Raw genomic sequence first — 16,563 nt, forward strand, 5'->3', positions numbered from 1 at the left:
ACTCTAGGACCATACACATAGTAGCAGAGCGGGAAAAGAGTTGGTAATTCTGTTACCGCCAATGGTTCCCTGCACTGCCGTACTCGTAATGCACTCTCATATTAATGTATAGGGTTGAGACCCTCAACCTGATACTGGAATCCACCTATATACTCAACATGAAGCAATATGCAGTATACTGGATGTCACCTATATACTCAACATGAAGCCATAAACAGGATCCTGGAATCCACCTATATACTCAACATTAAGCCACAAACAGGATACTGGAAGCCACCTATATACTCAACATGAAGCCATAAACAGGATCCTGGAATCCACCTATATACTCAACATTAAGCCACAAACAGGATACTGGAAACCACCTATATACTCAACATGAAGCCATAAACAGGCTACTGGAAGCCACCTATATAGTCAACATGAAGCCACACACAGGATACTAGAAGCCACCTATATACTCAACATGAAGCCACAAACAGGATACTAGAAGCCACCTATATACTCAACATGAAGCCATAAACAGGATACTGGAAGCCACCTATATACTCAACATGAAAGACATAAACAGCATACTTGAAGCCACCTGTATACTCAACATGAAGCCACAAACAGGATACTAGAAGCCACCTATATACTCAACATGAAGCCATAAACAGGATACTGGAAGCCACCTATATACTCAACATGAAGCCACAAACAGGCTACTGGAAGCCACCTATATACTCAACATGAAGCCATAAACAGGATACTAGAAGCCACCTATATACTTAACATGAAGCCATAAACAGGATACTAGAAGCCACCTATATACTCAACATGAAGCCATAAACAGGATACTAGAAGCCACCTATATACTCAACATGAAGCCACAAACAGGATACTAGAAGCCACCTATATACTCAACATGAAGCCACAAACAGGATACTAGAAGCCACCTATATACTCAACATGAAGCCACAAACAGGCTACTGGAAGCCACCTATATACTCAACATGACTGAAAGCCACCTATATACTCAACATGAAGCCACAAACAGGATACTAGAAGCCACCTATATACTCAACATGAACCCCCTTGAATCTACCCCCCCCTTGACGCCAAATATGAACACAGTCCATAGATCAGACAATTATTCCCACGCACATTGCTATACCACTTCCCTATGAGGGCCAACGCAGAGTGCCGGCTTCGGGCCTGGGCTTCTACGCAAGAAACATAGAACCCTACAAGTCAGTAAATGATGGGACAGTCAATGTTGTTATTATTGTTTGTTTATTCGTTATTGTTCTTTGAAGTTCACTTGCCATACAATATATGCATTGGATGATGCAATCCAAAACAATTTCTCAACGGTTTTTTGTATACCTATAAATGCCAATAAAAACATTTAAAAATAAATACTCAACATGAACCCATAAACAGGATACTGGAAGCCACCTATATACTTAACGTGAAAGACATAAACAGCATACTGGAAGCCACCCATATACTCAACATGAAGCCATAAACGGGCTACTGGAAGTCACCTATATACTCAACATGAAGCCATAAACAGGCTACTGGAAGCCACCTACATCCTCAACAAGAAGCCACAAACAGGATACTAGAAGCCACCTATATACTCAACATGAACCCATAAGCAGGATACTGGAAGCCACCTATATACTTAACATGAAGGACATAAACAGCATACTGGAAGCCACCCATATACTCAACATGAAGCCATAAACAGGCTACTGGAAGCCACCTATATACTCAACATGAAGCCACAAACAGGATACGGGAAGCCACTTATATACTCAACATAAAGCCACACACAGGATAATAGAAGCCACTTATATACTCAACATAAAGCCACAAACAGGATACTAGAAGCCACCTATATACTCAACATGAAGCCATAAACAGGATACTGGAAGTCACCTATATACGCAACATGAAGCCATAAACAGGATACTCAAAGCCACCTATATACTCAACATGCAACCGTACACAGGATACTGGAAGCCACCTATATACTCAACATGAAGCCACAAACAGGCTACTGGAAGCCACCTATATACTCAACATGAAGCCATAAACAGGATACTAGAAGCCACCTATATACTTAACATGAAGCCATAAACAGGATACTAGAAGCCACCTATATACTCAACATGAAGCCATAAACAGGATACTAGAAGCCACCTATATACTCAACATGAAGCCACAAACAGGATACTAGAAGCCACCTATATACTCAACATGAAGCCACAAACAGGATACTAGAAGCCACCTATATACTCAACATGAAGCCACAAACAGGCTACTGGAAGCCACCTATATACTCAACATGACTGAAAGCCATCTATATACTCAACATGAAGCCACAAACAGGATACTAGAAGCCACCTATATACTCAACATGAACCCCCTTGAATCTACCCCCCCCTTGACGCCAAATATGAACACAGTCCATAGATCAGACAATTATTCCCACGCACATTGCTATACCACTTCCCTATGAGGGCCAACGCAGAGTGCCGGCTTCGGGCCTGGGCTTCTACGCAAGAAACATAGAACCCTACAAGTCAGTAAATGATGGGACAGTCAATGTTGTTATTATTGTTTGTTTATTCGTTATTGTTCTTTGAAGTTCACTTGCCATACAATATATGCATTGGATGATGCAATTCAAAACAATTTCTCAACGGTTTTTTGTATACCTATAAATGCCAATAAAAACATTTAAAAATAAATACTCAACATGAACCCATAAACAGCATACTGGAAGCCACCCATATACTCAACATGAAGCCATAAACGGGCTACTGGAAGTCACCTATATACTCAACATGAAGCCATAAACAGGCTACTGGAAGCCACCTACATCCTCAACAAGAAGCCACAAACAGGATACTAGAAGCCACCTATATACTCAACATGAACCCATAAACAGGATACTGGAAGCCACCTATATACTTAACATGAAGGACATAAACAGCATACTGGAAGCCACCCATATACTCAACATGAAGCCATAAACAGGCTACTGGAAGCCACCTATATACTCAACATGAAGCCACAAACAGGATACGGGAAGCCACTTATATACTCAACATAAAGCCACACACAGGATAATAGAAGCCACTTATATACTCAACATAAAGCCACAAACAAGCTCCTGGAAGCCACCTATATTTTCAACATGAAAGACATAAACAGCATACTGGAAGCCACCTATATACTCAACATGAAGCCACAAACAGGATACTAGAAGCCACCTATATAATCAACATGAACCCATAAACAGGATACTGGAAGCCACCTATATATTCAACATGAAAGACATAAACAGCATACTGGAAGCCACCCATATACTCAACATGAAGCCATAAACAGGCTACTGGAAGCCACCTATATACTCAACATGAAGCTATAAACAGGATACGGGAAGCCACCTATATACTCAACATGAAGCCACAAACAGGATACGGGAAGCCACTTATATGCTCAACATAAAGCCACACACAGGATACTAGAAGCCACCTATATACTCAACATGAAGCCACAAACAGGATACTAGAAGCCACCTATATAATCAACATGAAGCCATAAACAGGATACTGGAAGTCACCTATATACGCAACATGAAGCCATAAACAGGATACTCAAAGCCACCTATATACCCAAAATGCAGCCCTACACAGGATACTGGAAGCCACCTATATACTCAACATGAAGCCACAAACAGGCTACTGGAAGCCACCTATATACTGAACATGAAAGACATAAACAGCATACTGGAAGCCACCTGTATACTTAACATGAATCCACAAACATAATACGGGAAGCCACTTATATACTCAACATAATGCCACACAGAGGATAATAGAAGCCACTTATATACTCAACATAAAGCCACAAAAAGGATACTAGAAGCCACTTATATACTCAACATGAAGCCACAAACAGGATACTGGAAGCCATAAACAGGATACTGGAAGCCACCTATATACTCAACATGAAGCCATAACTCAACATACGCATTTACTGTTGTTTTTTTCTGAAATGTGGTAAACTTGGACTTGCCGCTCACTTCCTGTCTGCGTGCTCTCGTATCGTCTGTCTTCTCCCCCACTCCCTCCTACTCCATGGTGCTCTCTAGCTCGCCTATCTTCTCGAACTGCTTCTCTATTGACTATCCTGCTCTCCTCACTAAATCTGGTAGGAAAAAGTTTAAAAAGGACATCCTGGTCTCCAACCCAGGCCTCCCTATCGCTGACACCTACACTAGTGCCTGCTCTAAGGAAACTCTCACTGACATCCTCTTTTTCGTGCCTTTGCCTGACCTATGGACCCTTCATATGGCCTCTGTGCTCTCTCCTTTCTCCTCTTCTCCCATTAATGGTGGCACCCGCTGGGATGTCCTCTTGGCCCCCTTCCGCTCCTCTAAGGCCATCATTAATGTCTACATTAATGGGACCGTCTTGGTCCAAGGCCCTCAGGCCAACCTTCACCTCTTTGATAGACGCTTCCCACGCCTCACCAACTTCCTTTCCTCTCCTGCTGTCCCCCCTCCTCTGTCCTCGGCTACCTTGCCTCTACCCTCCCTCCCTGCCCCCTCTCGTGCTCCTTCTTCACCTCCTTCTTCTACACCTCCGCAGGGCGTACCTCTAATCTGTACCCCTCCCCGGAAGTCCTTCAAGGATGGCAACCTTCTCCACATTGCCACTCTTAACTCTCGCTCTGCCATCAAACATTCCTCTGATATCTGTCGCCTTCTTGAGGAACTGGACCTTGACGTCCTCGGTCTCATTGAGACATGGTTCACGGCCAGCTCTGTCACCAGCTTTGACACACTCCTACTTGATGGTTACAAGATCCTCTCCGTGCCCAGGCCCAACCGTACAGGGGGGGGGGGGGTGTAGCCCTTATCTTCCCTGAGTGGATTCCTGCCACTGTCACTCCTACGCAGACCTACTCCTCTTTTGAATGTCTTGTCTGCCGACTCTCTCTCTCTCCTAGCCATTCCCTTACCGTGGCTACTATCTATCGGCCACCTGGTCAAATTTCCTCCTTCCTCTCTGAGTGGGCTGACCTCTCCTCCTCACTCCTGTCCTCAACCACTCAACTCCTCTTTCTTGGTGACTTCAACATCCACCTGGATGCCTCCTGTCCCCCCTCTGGACTCTTTCGTGACCTCTGTGACTCTCTCTCACTCTCTATTCTCCCGTCTGGGCCTACTCATTCTGCAGGGCACACTTTTGATGCTCTGATCTCTTCTGACCTTCCCCTCTCCGTCCCTCTCTCCACTCCTCTCTCCTGGAGTGATCACTTTCTCCTATCCTCCCACCTCACCCTCCCTACCCCACAGGCAAAGCCACCCTCATCACTGCCATCCACCTTCTCGGTCATCCGACCCATGAAGCGCGTGTCAGTTGAGGCTTTCGCTGCCACCTTCTCACTCCCCCCCCTTCGGCTGACTCCCACCCTGACACAGCCCTCTCCAACCCATGCTCCACTCTGCTATATCTGATACTCTTGATATCCTTGCCCCCGTCATGAGAATCCGCCTGAAGCCCAAAGCCAAATGTAACTCCTGGTATGACTCGGATCTTGTCACCCTAAAACGCATGTGCAGGGTGGCAGAGAGGAATTGGCGTGCTTCATGTTCATTCTCTGACAAACTGGCCTGCCGCCTGCTCCAAAGGCAATACCGTCTCTCCGTTCTCATCAAGAAGAGAGCCCTTATCCAAGCCCGCATCTCTGCGGCATCTAACAACTCGGCCGAACTCTTTAAAATCTGCAAGGAGCTTGCCAACCCTGCTGCAGTCTCTACCTCTCCTGTCCCCTCCCAGGCCCTCTGCACTGCAATGGCCTCTCACTTCATCTCTAAAACTCAGGACATCCTGTCCTCACTCTCCTCCTATCACCTCCCTCTCTTCCCGGCTCTTCCTCTGGCCCTTCTGCAGCCAACCCTCCTCCCTCCTTCTCTGCCTTTCCCCTTTTTTCTGCTGACAAGGTTTCCAGACAAGTCCGATCTATGAAAGTCTCGTCTAAACAGGTTCACCCCTGTTCCTCCAAAACTATCAAGGACCACATCGACTCCCTGGCTCCTGCCCTGGCTGACTTTTGCAACCACTCCTTCGCCTCTGGAGTCTTCCCATCCCCCCTTAAGCACTCCCTTGTGCACCCTCTTCTTAAGAAACCCTCTTCCGACCCCTCCTGCCCGGCTAAATATCGCCCAATCTCCATCACTCCCTTCCTGGGCAAGCTCATGGAGAAACTGGCCATCTCCCAGCTTAACCTCCATGCTGAATCTGTTGGTAGTCTTCATGACCATCAATCTGGCTTCAGAGCTGCCAGAAGCACGGAAACTGCTCTCCTGAACATCCGGGAGGACCTGCTCTTGAACCTCGACTCCAACACTCTGTGTGTTCTCATTCTGCTTGATCTCTCTTCTGCCTTTGACACTGTCAACCATGCCATCCTGCTCAACCGTCTCCGTGTCAACCTGGGTATCACTGGTCAGGCTCTGGCATGGCTGACCTCTTTCCTTTCCAATCGACCCTCCCAGGTCCAACTGGGGTCCTTCCTCTCTGACATCTTTTTCTCCACCTGTGGTGTCCCCCAGGGATCTAATCTCTCTCCCTGGCTGTTCAACCAGTATCTGGCACTCCTTGCCCACCACATCGCCGCTCTCTGCCCCAACTTTGAGTGCTATGCGGACGATACCCAGCTCATTTTCAGGCTACCCTCGGCCTCCTCCTCTCCTTCCCTCATCTCTGACTGTCTGTCTGCTATCCAGGAATGGTGTGCCGCCAATGACCTCTGCCTTAATGCCAGTAAGACTGAGATTCTACTCATCGGCTCACCCACTCCCTCCTTCCCTGCAGCTCTCTGGCCAGCCTCTCTTCCTGCTCCTACATGCAAGGCAAAAAACCTCGGGGTCATCTTCGACTCCACACTCTCCTTCTCTCCTCATATATCGGACGTCTCTAAGAAGTCACACTACCAGCTGCACCTCCTCAGAGGTATTCTTCCCTTCCTCTCCTTCCCCCAGAAGCTCACTGTCTCCCGAGCCCTGGTTCTCTTGAAGCTAGACTACTGTATCAGCCTCTATCTTAATCTGCCTGCCTCCACTCTCCGCCCTCTGCAACTCATCCAGAACAGAACTGCGAGAGCCCAGGGACCGTATCTCTCCAGGACTGAAATCTCTACACTGGCTCCCAGTGGCTGCGAGGATTAAGTTCAAAACCCTCTGCATTGTCCACAAGGCCTTCTGGGGCCTGGGGCCTAAATACCTTCAACTCTCTCTTCCTAAATATCTTCCTTCCCGAGCCCTTCGCTCATCCGTCTCCAACTCCCTCAGGGTCAGCCGCTTCTCGAAGCAACGAGCTGGGGGTAGATCTCTCTCCGCGGCATGGGGCTCCCTCTGGAACAGCCTTCCTGCCTCCCTGAAACTTGAGGAGAACCATCTCCGGTTCCGGAAGCACCTCAAAACCTTCCTCTTTGCTTCTGCTTTCTCTCTCCCTCTCCCCTGCTAAACTCTTCACTGAAACTGCACTGAATCTGCAACTGGGCCACTCTCACCAACCTTGGTCCTGGGCCCAGCCACTCTCCACTTGCACTGCCTCCCTGGCAACCCCTGCACTGCGGGACTGTCTCTGTATCCCTACAGCCCCCCCTTCCCAGCACTTGCCTGCACTTACCTTGCACTTGCCACCAGCTGGCCCTATTTATTTATTTTATTCTACTTACCTTGTACTGCACTTCCCCCCTCCCCTTCCCCTTGCACCTTTTCCTTTCCCCCTATCCCTGCACTTGCACGATCTAAATGACACCTGGCCTAGTAGGATCGTTGTCTGTCTTCCCCTTGTTCCCCCCTCCCTGCCTTGTCGCGCCATTGAAACACTTGTGTATAGGCGCGTTACAAATGCCATATCATATCATATCACATCATAACAGGCTACTGGAAGTCACCTATATACTCAACATGAAGCCACAAACAGGCTACTGGAAGCCACCTATATACTCAACATGAAGCCACAAACAGGATTACGGGAAGGCACTTATATACTCAACATAAAGCCACACACAGGATAATAGAAGCCACCTATATACTCAACATGAAGCCATAAACAGGATACTGGAAGCCACCTATATACTCAACATGAAGCCATAAACAGGATACTGGAAGCCACCTATATACTCAACATGAAAGACATAAACAGCATACTGGAAGCCACCTATATGCTCAACATGAAGCCACACACACAATACGGGAAGCCACTTATACACTCAACATAATGCCACACACAGGACAATAGAAGCCACTTATATACTCAACATAAAGCCACAAACAGGATAATAGAAGCCACCTATATACTCAACATGAAGCCACAAACAGGATACTAGAAGCCACCTATATACTCAACATGAAGCCATAAACAGGATACTGGAAGCCATCTATATACTCAACATGAAAGACATAAACAGCATACTGGAAGCCACCTATATACTCAACATGAAGCCACAAACAGGATACTAGAAGCCACCTATATACTCAGCATGAAGCCACAAACAGGATACTGGAAGTCACCTATATACTCAACATGAAGCCATATACAGGATACTGGAAGTCACCTATATATGCAACATGAAGCCACAAACACAATACGGGAAGCCACTTATATACTAAACATAAAGCCACACACAGGATAATAGAAGCCACTTATATACTCAACATAAAGCCACAAACAGGATACTAGAAGCCACCTATATACTCAGCATGAAGCCACAAACAGGATACTGGAAGCCACCTATATACTCAGCATGAAGCCATAAACAGGATAGTGGAAGCCACCTATATACTCAACATGAAGCCATAAACAGGATACTGGAAGTCACCTATATACGCAACATGAAGCCATAAACCGGATACTCAAAGCCACCTATATACTCAACATAAAGACATAAATAGGATACTAGAAGCCACCTATATACTCAACATGAAGCCATAAACAGGATACTGGAAGCCACCTATATACTCAACCTGAAGCCATAAACAGGATACTGGAAGTCACCTATTTACTCAACATGAAGCCATAAACAGGATATTCGAAGCCACCTATATACTCAACATGAAGCTATAAACAGGATACTGGAAGCCACTTCTAGACTCAACATGAAGCCATAAACAGGATACTGGAAGTCACCTATAGACTCAACATGAAGCCATAAACAGAATACTGGAAGTTACCTATATACTCAACATGAAGCCATAAACAGGATACTGGAAGCCACCTATATACTCAACCTGAAGCCATAAACAGGATACTGGAAGTCACCTATTTACTCAACATGAAGCCATAAACAGGAAACTCGAAGCCACCTATATACTCAACATGAAGCTATAAACAGGATACTGGAAGCCACTTCTAGACTCAACATGAAGCCATACACAGGATACTGGAAGTCACCTATAGACTCAACATGAAGCCATAAACAGAATACTGGAAGTTACCTATATACTCAACATGAAGCCACAAACACAATACGGGAAGCCACTTATATACTCAACATAAAGCCACACACAGGATAATGGAAGCCACTTATATACTCAACATGAGCCACAAACAGGATACTAGAAGCCACCTATATACTCAGCATGAAGCCATAAACAGGATAGTCGAAGCCACCTATATACTCAACATGAAGCCATAAACAGGATACTGGAAGTCACCTATAGACTCAACATGAAGCCATAAACAAGATACTGGAAGTCACCTATTTACTCAACATGAAGCCATAAACAGGATACTGGAAGCCACCTGTATACTCAACATGAAGCCATAAACAGGATACTGGAAGCCACCTATATACTCAACCTGAAGCCATAAACAGGATACTGGAAGTCACCTATTTACTCAACATGAAGCCATAAACAGGATACTCGAAGCCACCTATATACTCAACATGAAGCTATAAACAGGATACTGGAAGCCACTTCTAGACTCAACATGAAGCCATAAACAGGATACTGGAAGTCACCTATAGACTCAACATGAAGCCATAAACAGAATACTGGAAATTACCTATATACTCAACATGAAGCCACAAACACAATACGGGAAGCCACTTATATACTCAACATAAAGACACACAGAGGATAATAGAAGCCACTTATATACTCAACATGAAGCCACAAACAGGATACTAGAAGCCACCTATATACTCTGCATGAAGCCATAAACAGGATAGTGGAAGCCACCTATATACTCAACATGAAGCCATAAACAGGATACTGGAAGTCACCTATATATGCAACATGAAGCCATAAACAGGATACTGGAAGTCACCTATATACTCAACATGAAGCCACAAACAGGATACTAGAAGCCACCTATATACTCAGCATGAAGCCATAAACAGGATAGTGGAAGCCACCTATATACTCAACATGAAGCTATAAACAGGATAGTCGAAGCCACCTATATACTCAACATGAAGCCATAAACAGGATACTGGAAGTCACCTATAGACTCAACATGAAGCCATAAACAGGATACTGGAAGTCACCTATTTACTCAACATGAAGCCATAAACAGGATACTGGAAGCCACCTGTATACTCAACATGAAGCCATAAACAGGATACTGGAAGCCACCTATATACTCAACCTGAAGCCATAAACAGGATACTGGAAGTCACCTATTTACTCAACATGAAGCCATAAACAGGATACTCGAAGCCACCTATATACTCAACATGAAGCTATAAACAGGATACTGGAAGCCACTTCTAGACTCAACATGAAGCCATAAACAGGATACTGGAAGTCACCTATAGACTCAACATGAAGCCATAAACAGAATACTGGAAGTTACCTATATACTCAACATGAAGCCACAAACACAATACGGGAAGCCACTTATATACTCAACATAAAGACACGCAGAGGATAATAGAAGCCACTTATATACTCAACATGAAGCCACAAACAGGATACTAGAAGCCACCTATATACTCTGCATGAAGCCATAAACAGGATAGTGGAAGCCACCTATATACTCAACATGAAGCCATAAACAGGATACTGGAAGTCACCTATATATGCAACATGAAGCCATAAACAGGATACTGGAAGTCACCTATATACTCAACATGAAGCCACAAACAGGATACTAGAAGCCACCTATATACTCAGCATGAAGCCATAAACAGGATAGTGGAAGCCACCTATATACTCAACATGAAGCTATAAACAGGATACTGGAAGCCACTTCTAGACTCAATATGAAGCCATAAACAGGATAATGGAAGCCACCTATAGACTCAACTTGCAGCCGTACATAGGATACTGGAAGCAAATGATATACTCAACATGAAGCCATAAACAGGAAATTGCCAAAATAGTGTTGCTAGCTTTCAAAACCTATTTCAGGGACAGGTTTAAAAAGTCACTGCCACTGTATACGGTTCGATGGCAAAAACCACATTCGCAGAAAATATTAAATGTTTGCAAAGGTAGGGACTGCCAATCAGAATCAGGGTATATCACTGCCCTACGAAGGGAAATGACTGTCTGTAAGTGCAATTGCAGGATGTGTGCCTGCATACGATCCTGAAACGCTTCCCCGGCCAATGGGAATGCAGTGCATTGCTTACAATTCATCTCCAACAGCACCAACTGGAAGCCTGGCCAGGGAGAGCAATTACAGTGTCTGCGTGCCTGTAACCCAGTGCTGGGCTGGAAATGGGAACAACGTATTTATTTATTTATTTATTTATTCGCATTTGTTAAGCGCACAGAATCAGCCCTGAGGCATCGTGGCGCTGGTTACAGAATAGCGCTGGTTACAGGGAAAGCGCGTCTTAGTTACAGCATACAGAGGCATACATGCATACAGTTTGGGCAGTAGCAATAGTTAGCAGTGTGTGCCTGAATGGCAGTAGGTAGAGGAATTTTAGTTAAAGAGAGAGGTTTTGAGTTTTTTTCTAAACGCTGTGAGGGAGCCTTCTGCTCTTAGAGCGTGGGGGAGATTATTCCAAAGTTTTGGTGCTATGTAGGGGAAACCCAGCCCCCCGGCTGTAATCTTGTGGATGCGTGGTACAGTGAGTTGGTTAGTGTAGCAGAGTCTGGTAGGTCTGGATGAGGTCTGTCTGAGAATGGTGTCTGAGAGATATGATGGTGCAGTGTGGTGGATACATTTGTGGGTAGTAGTCAGTACCTTGAAGGTGATGCGTTCTTTGACAGGGAGCCAGTGAACTGATTGCCTTGCCAGTGAGATGTGGTCCCTTTTGGAGATGTTTAATGCTGCTCTTAGAGCGTTATTTTGGGTGACCTGGAGTTTGTTTAGGTTTTTTTCAGAGGTGCCGGCTAGAAGTGCATTGCAATAGTCAAGTTTAGCGCCTATGGTAGCTCTTGCTATTGAAAGGCAGTTTTCTTTGGAAAGGAATGGTTTAATGGCGTTGATGAGTTTAGTGCTTAGTGCAGATGCGGAGACAATGCGGAGACGTACTGGGGGAACCCTCTCATCCTTGGATGGGTGGGGCCGTGCAGGAGAGTGGGCGGTGCCGAGGGACGTGGTCCCAGGCCAGGTCACGCAATACATATCTCTTCATAGAACCCAATCGTGGTTATTAGCAATAACCAAGAGCACTTTTGAGAGAATAATGGAAGTTGGGGTTTGCAGTTTTAATCGGTCACGCTACTCACCCTAACAAAAACATGTTTCTACATTGCAGAAAATATATACCAGTCTGGACAGCTGCTTCTGTATTCAGTTGCCCATTCAATCTTGCTGCGAGTATCCTATTCTGAATGCAACCAACCCATGCTTCATCAGAAGACTGGCAGTGCACTGCTGTAACCTCCTTTCCTCTATGGTATGATAGTTTCATTATATAGCACCTACACACAATGTGTTTCAAAGCGCTTCTAGCACTTTTACTGTGTAAAGGGTTCAGAGGTTCTCTGGTATGGAGCCAAAGCCCACAATAAAATAAATAATACATTTCATTGAGAGTAAATGGTCCCCAAAGTCGAAATGGGGGCGGGGGGCAAGGGAACAGTCATCAGAATGACACAGGGTTTTCCAAAAGAGAAGTAAGACACAAAGAGTTGGCAACATCACTCACCCAAGTTCGGATCGTATTCGCTTATAAATCGCTTGGTGAGGAACTTCACTGTGAGGGCTGCAAAAAAGAGCACAGACAGAGAGTTTATGTGAGAACATACATGCATGGCTCTCAAGCCAGGACGGCCACAAACATAAACGTAGGACTAACCCTCCCACCACTCGCCCTGTATCCTGGGCTCCCAGTTGCGGGGGGTTCGAGCCCATCCCGGTATAAAGTGTAAAATAACTTAACGGTTAAAAATGTTTATTTCCTTTATACGTTGATGGAGCATATACCCTTCCTTTCGCCAAAACCTGGACTGTTTTTAATTTTAAAAAAACTCCCAGGACAAAGGCCGCAATTTCGGGAAAGCCTTGACATCCGGTTACCCTAGTCTTCAGGTGTCCAGGGACGGTACGACGTCCTTTTATCACAGGATGACTTTTCGCTGAGTTTATTTAGGGAGGGTTAGAAAAATATATATATGGGTTGTGGGTGTTCGGGAATTGATAAAAAATTAAAGGGGATGGGGGCTTGGTGGGACACCCGCCCTCCCAAAAATAAAAATAAAAATAAAATTCGATGAGTGTTTTCGTTATAAAAATCGTGGAAAAAACCCCGCGAAATTTCATCCCGCAATGAAATGACATGGAACCCGTGGGACACCCCAGGAGCAAGCCCCAGATCCCTTTGGTAGATCTGGTTCAATTTACACCCCCTGACCACCCCCCACCAGACCCCCTCTACCCGCAAGAGTGATGCCTTTCTCTAGCCTGAAACTTCCATCAGTTTTCACAGGGGGGATCTTGGCGCTCCAGCACCTCAAGTGCAGGCTGAACCCCGAGGACCCAGGCAACCCTTTCCTAGAGAAGTCCACAGCGTGTGTACAGTGTGGCTTGTTACCCAGCCAGGTCTCAATGTTTCGTTCCCCATCATGCACTGTGCCTCAGACTGTCTGCAGTGTCAGCTCTCGAGGTCACAGGTGATGGGGCAATAATAAACAGGGCGGGAATGGTCAGGTTCCAGGATAATGATAATGTATGGGACACAGTGCCCCCCCCCCCCCCACGCTCCCCTCCCGGCTACCCAAACTAACGTTCCAATACAAAGGGCCAGATTCACAGAAGTGTTTTATAATCGAGCAGTCCCATTTAAACACGCCCCCAATACAAAAATGCCCAGTAAGATTCTTATGAGTGGCTTGTAAGAACTTGGGAGAAACTAGTGGGATTTTGGGAACATTAAGACCTTTGTTTTTTTTAAATTATTTATTTAGTCAGTGAAAAGGGAGTATACAGCAAACAACATAGACAATAAAAGTAACATGCTAAGAAACAAAGAAATAAAGGATCCATGAAAAACAGCCAAACAAAACAAAGAAAATGTCACACCCAACCCAAACAACCCTCACCCCAGCTCAGTACATTAAGAGCTTTGTAAGAACATATGTGCACTGAAATACTTATTCAATTCCTATCAAATGTTATACGTTTGAAATAGGGTTTATGTAAGATGCTATAAGATGTTGCTAAGATCCTTATAACAAAATCAGGAAGAAGTTGCTGTATGGGTCTGTGAAGAAGGCCCAAGGTCATTCAGGAGGTCCCTAAGAAAAAGAAGGCCCAAGGTCATTCAGGAGGTCCCTAAGCAAAAGAAGGGGCAAGGTCATTCAGGAGGTCCCTAAGCAAAAGAAGGCCCAAGGTCATTCAGGAGGTCCCTAAGCAAAAGAAGGCCCGAGGTCATTCAGGAGGTCCCTAAGCAAAAGAAGGCCCAAGGTCATTCAGGAGGTCCCTAAGCAAAAGAAGGCCCGAGGTCATTCAGGAGGTCCCTAAGCAAAAGAAGGCCCAAGGTCATTCAGGAGGTCCCTAAGCAAAAGAAGGCACAAGGTCATTCAGGAGGTCCCTAAGCAAAAGAAGGCCCAAGGTCATTCAGGAGGTCCCTAAGCAAAAGAAGGCACAAGGTCATTCAGGAGGTCCCTGAGGTCCCTAAGCAAAAGAAGGCACAAGGTCATTCAGGAGGTCCCTAAGCAAAAGAAGGCACAAGGTCATTCAGGAGGTCCCTAAGCAAAAGAAGGCACAAGGTCATTCAGGAGGTCCCTAAGCAAAAGATGGCACAAGGTCATTCAGGAGGTCCCTAAGCAAAAGAAGGCCCAAGGTCATTCAGGAGGTCCCTAAGCAAAAGAAGGCACAAGGTCATTCAGGAGGTCCCTAAGCAAAAGAAGGCACAAGGTCATTCAGGAGGTCCCTAAGCAAAAGAAGGCACAAGGTCATTCAGGAGGTGCCTAAGCAAAAGAAGGCCCAAGGTCATTCAGGAGGTCCCTAAGCAAAAGAAGACCCAAGGTCATTCAGGAGGTCCCTAAGCAAAAGATGGCACAAGGTCATTCAGGAGGTCCCTAAGCAAAAGAAGGCCCAAGGTCATTCAGGAGGTCCCTAAGCAAAAGAAGGCACAAGGTCATTCAGGAGGTCCCTAAGCAAAAGATGGCACAATGTCATTCAGGAGGTCCCTAAGCAAAAGAAGGCCCAAGGTCATTCAGGAGGTCCCTAAGCAAAAGAAGACCCAAGGTCATTCAGGAGGTCCCTAAGCAAAAGATGGCACAAGGTCATTCAGGAGGTCCCTAAGCAAAAGAAGGCCCAAGGTCATTCAGGAGGTCCCTAAGCAAAAGAAGGCACAAGGTCATTCAGGAGGTCCCTAAGCAAAAGAAGGCACAAGGTCATTCAGGAGGTCCCTAAGCAAAAGATGGCACAATGTCATTCAGGAGGTCCCTAAGCAAAAGAAGGCCCAAGGTCATTCAGGAGGTCCCTAAGCAAAAGAAGGCACAAGGTCATTCAGGAGGTCCCTAAGCAAAAGAAGGCCCAAGGTCATTCAGGAGGTCCCTAAGCAAAAGAAGGCACAAGGTCATTCAGGAGGTCCCTGAGGTCCCTAAGCAAAAGAAGGCACAAGGTCATTCAGGAGGTCCCTAAGCAAAAGAAGGCACAATGCAATTTCGTCGATGGGTGAAAATTCGATGTTTTTTTCCCCCCCGAGTATTTTTCTCTGGAAAAACTCATCGAAATTGATTTATTTGTATTATTGGGGGGTTCCCCCCAAGCCGCACATCCCCTATTATTTTGTACCTATTTCCGACCAACCCCACCCCTTATATATACTTTTCTAACTCCCCCTAAATATTTCGATGAGTTTTTTTTAGAAAAATGTCCTTGGAAGAAAACCCATCGAAATTTCACCCATCGATGAAAGAACGCTATACCAGTTGCAGTAGGCTTTTTTCTGTACACTAGTGTTTTTATTATTTATTTATTATTCTTATGGTATTTATTGAGAGCGGGCCTAGCTCCGAGAAGCAACGGAGCACTTTACAGAGGTATACTCCAGTACAGAGGCATAACAGAGCACCTTTCAGAGGTAACAATAGAACAGATATACAGTGTGGGGTAGGATACAGAGGGGCAAAGA

The 16,563-nt window shown here is 45.4% G+C and overlaps 1 protein-coding gene across 1 annotated transcript in view; it reads right to left on the reverse strand.

The window, feature by feature from the left end:
- RASL12 (RAS like family 12) overlaps positions 1-16,563 on the reverse strand; it is a 144,822-nt gene that overhangs the window by 90,789 nt on the left and 37,470 nt on the right. The window contains exon 3 of the mRNA XM_069625090.1: positions 13,129-13,185. Coding sequence (XP_069481191.1) covers positions 13,129-13,185 — 57 coding nt within the window. The remainder of the gene's footprint in view (positions 1-13,128; positions 13,186-16,563) is intronic.

The sequence above is a fragment of the Ambystoma mexicanum genome, chromosome 11 (assembly GCF_040938575.1).
Source record: "Ambystoma mexicanum isolate Mex_15411 chromosome 11, UKY_AmexF1_1, whole genome shotgun sequence".
Classification (NCBI taxonomy): Eukaryota; Metazoa; Chordata; class Amphibia; order Caudata; family Ambystomatidae; genus Ambystoma; species Ambystoma mexicanum.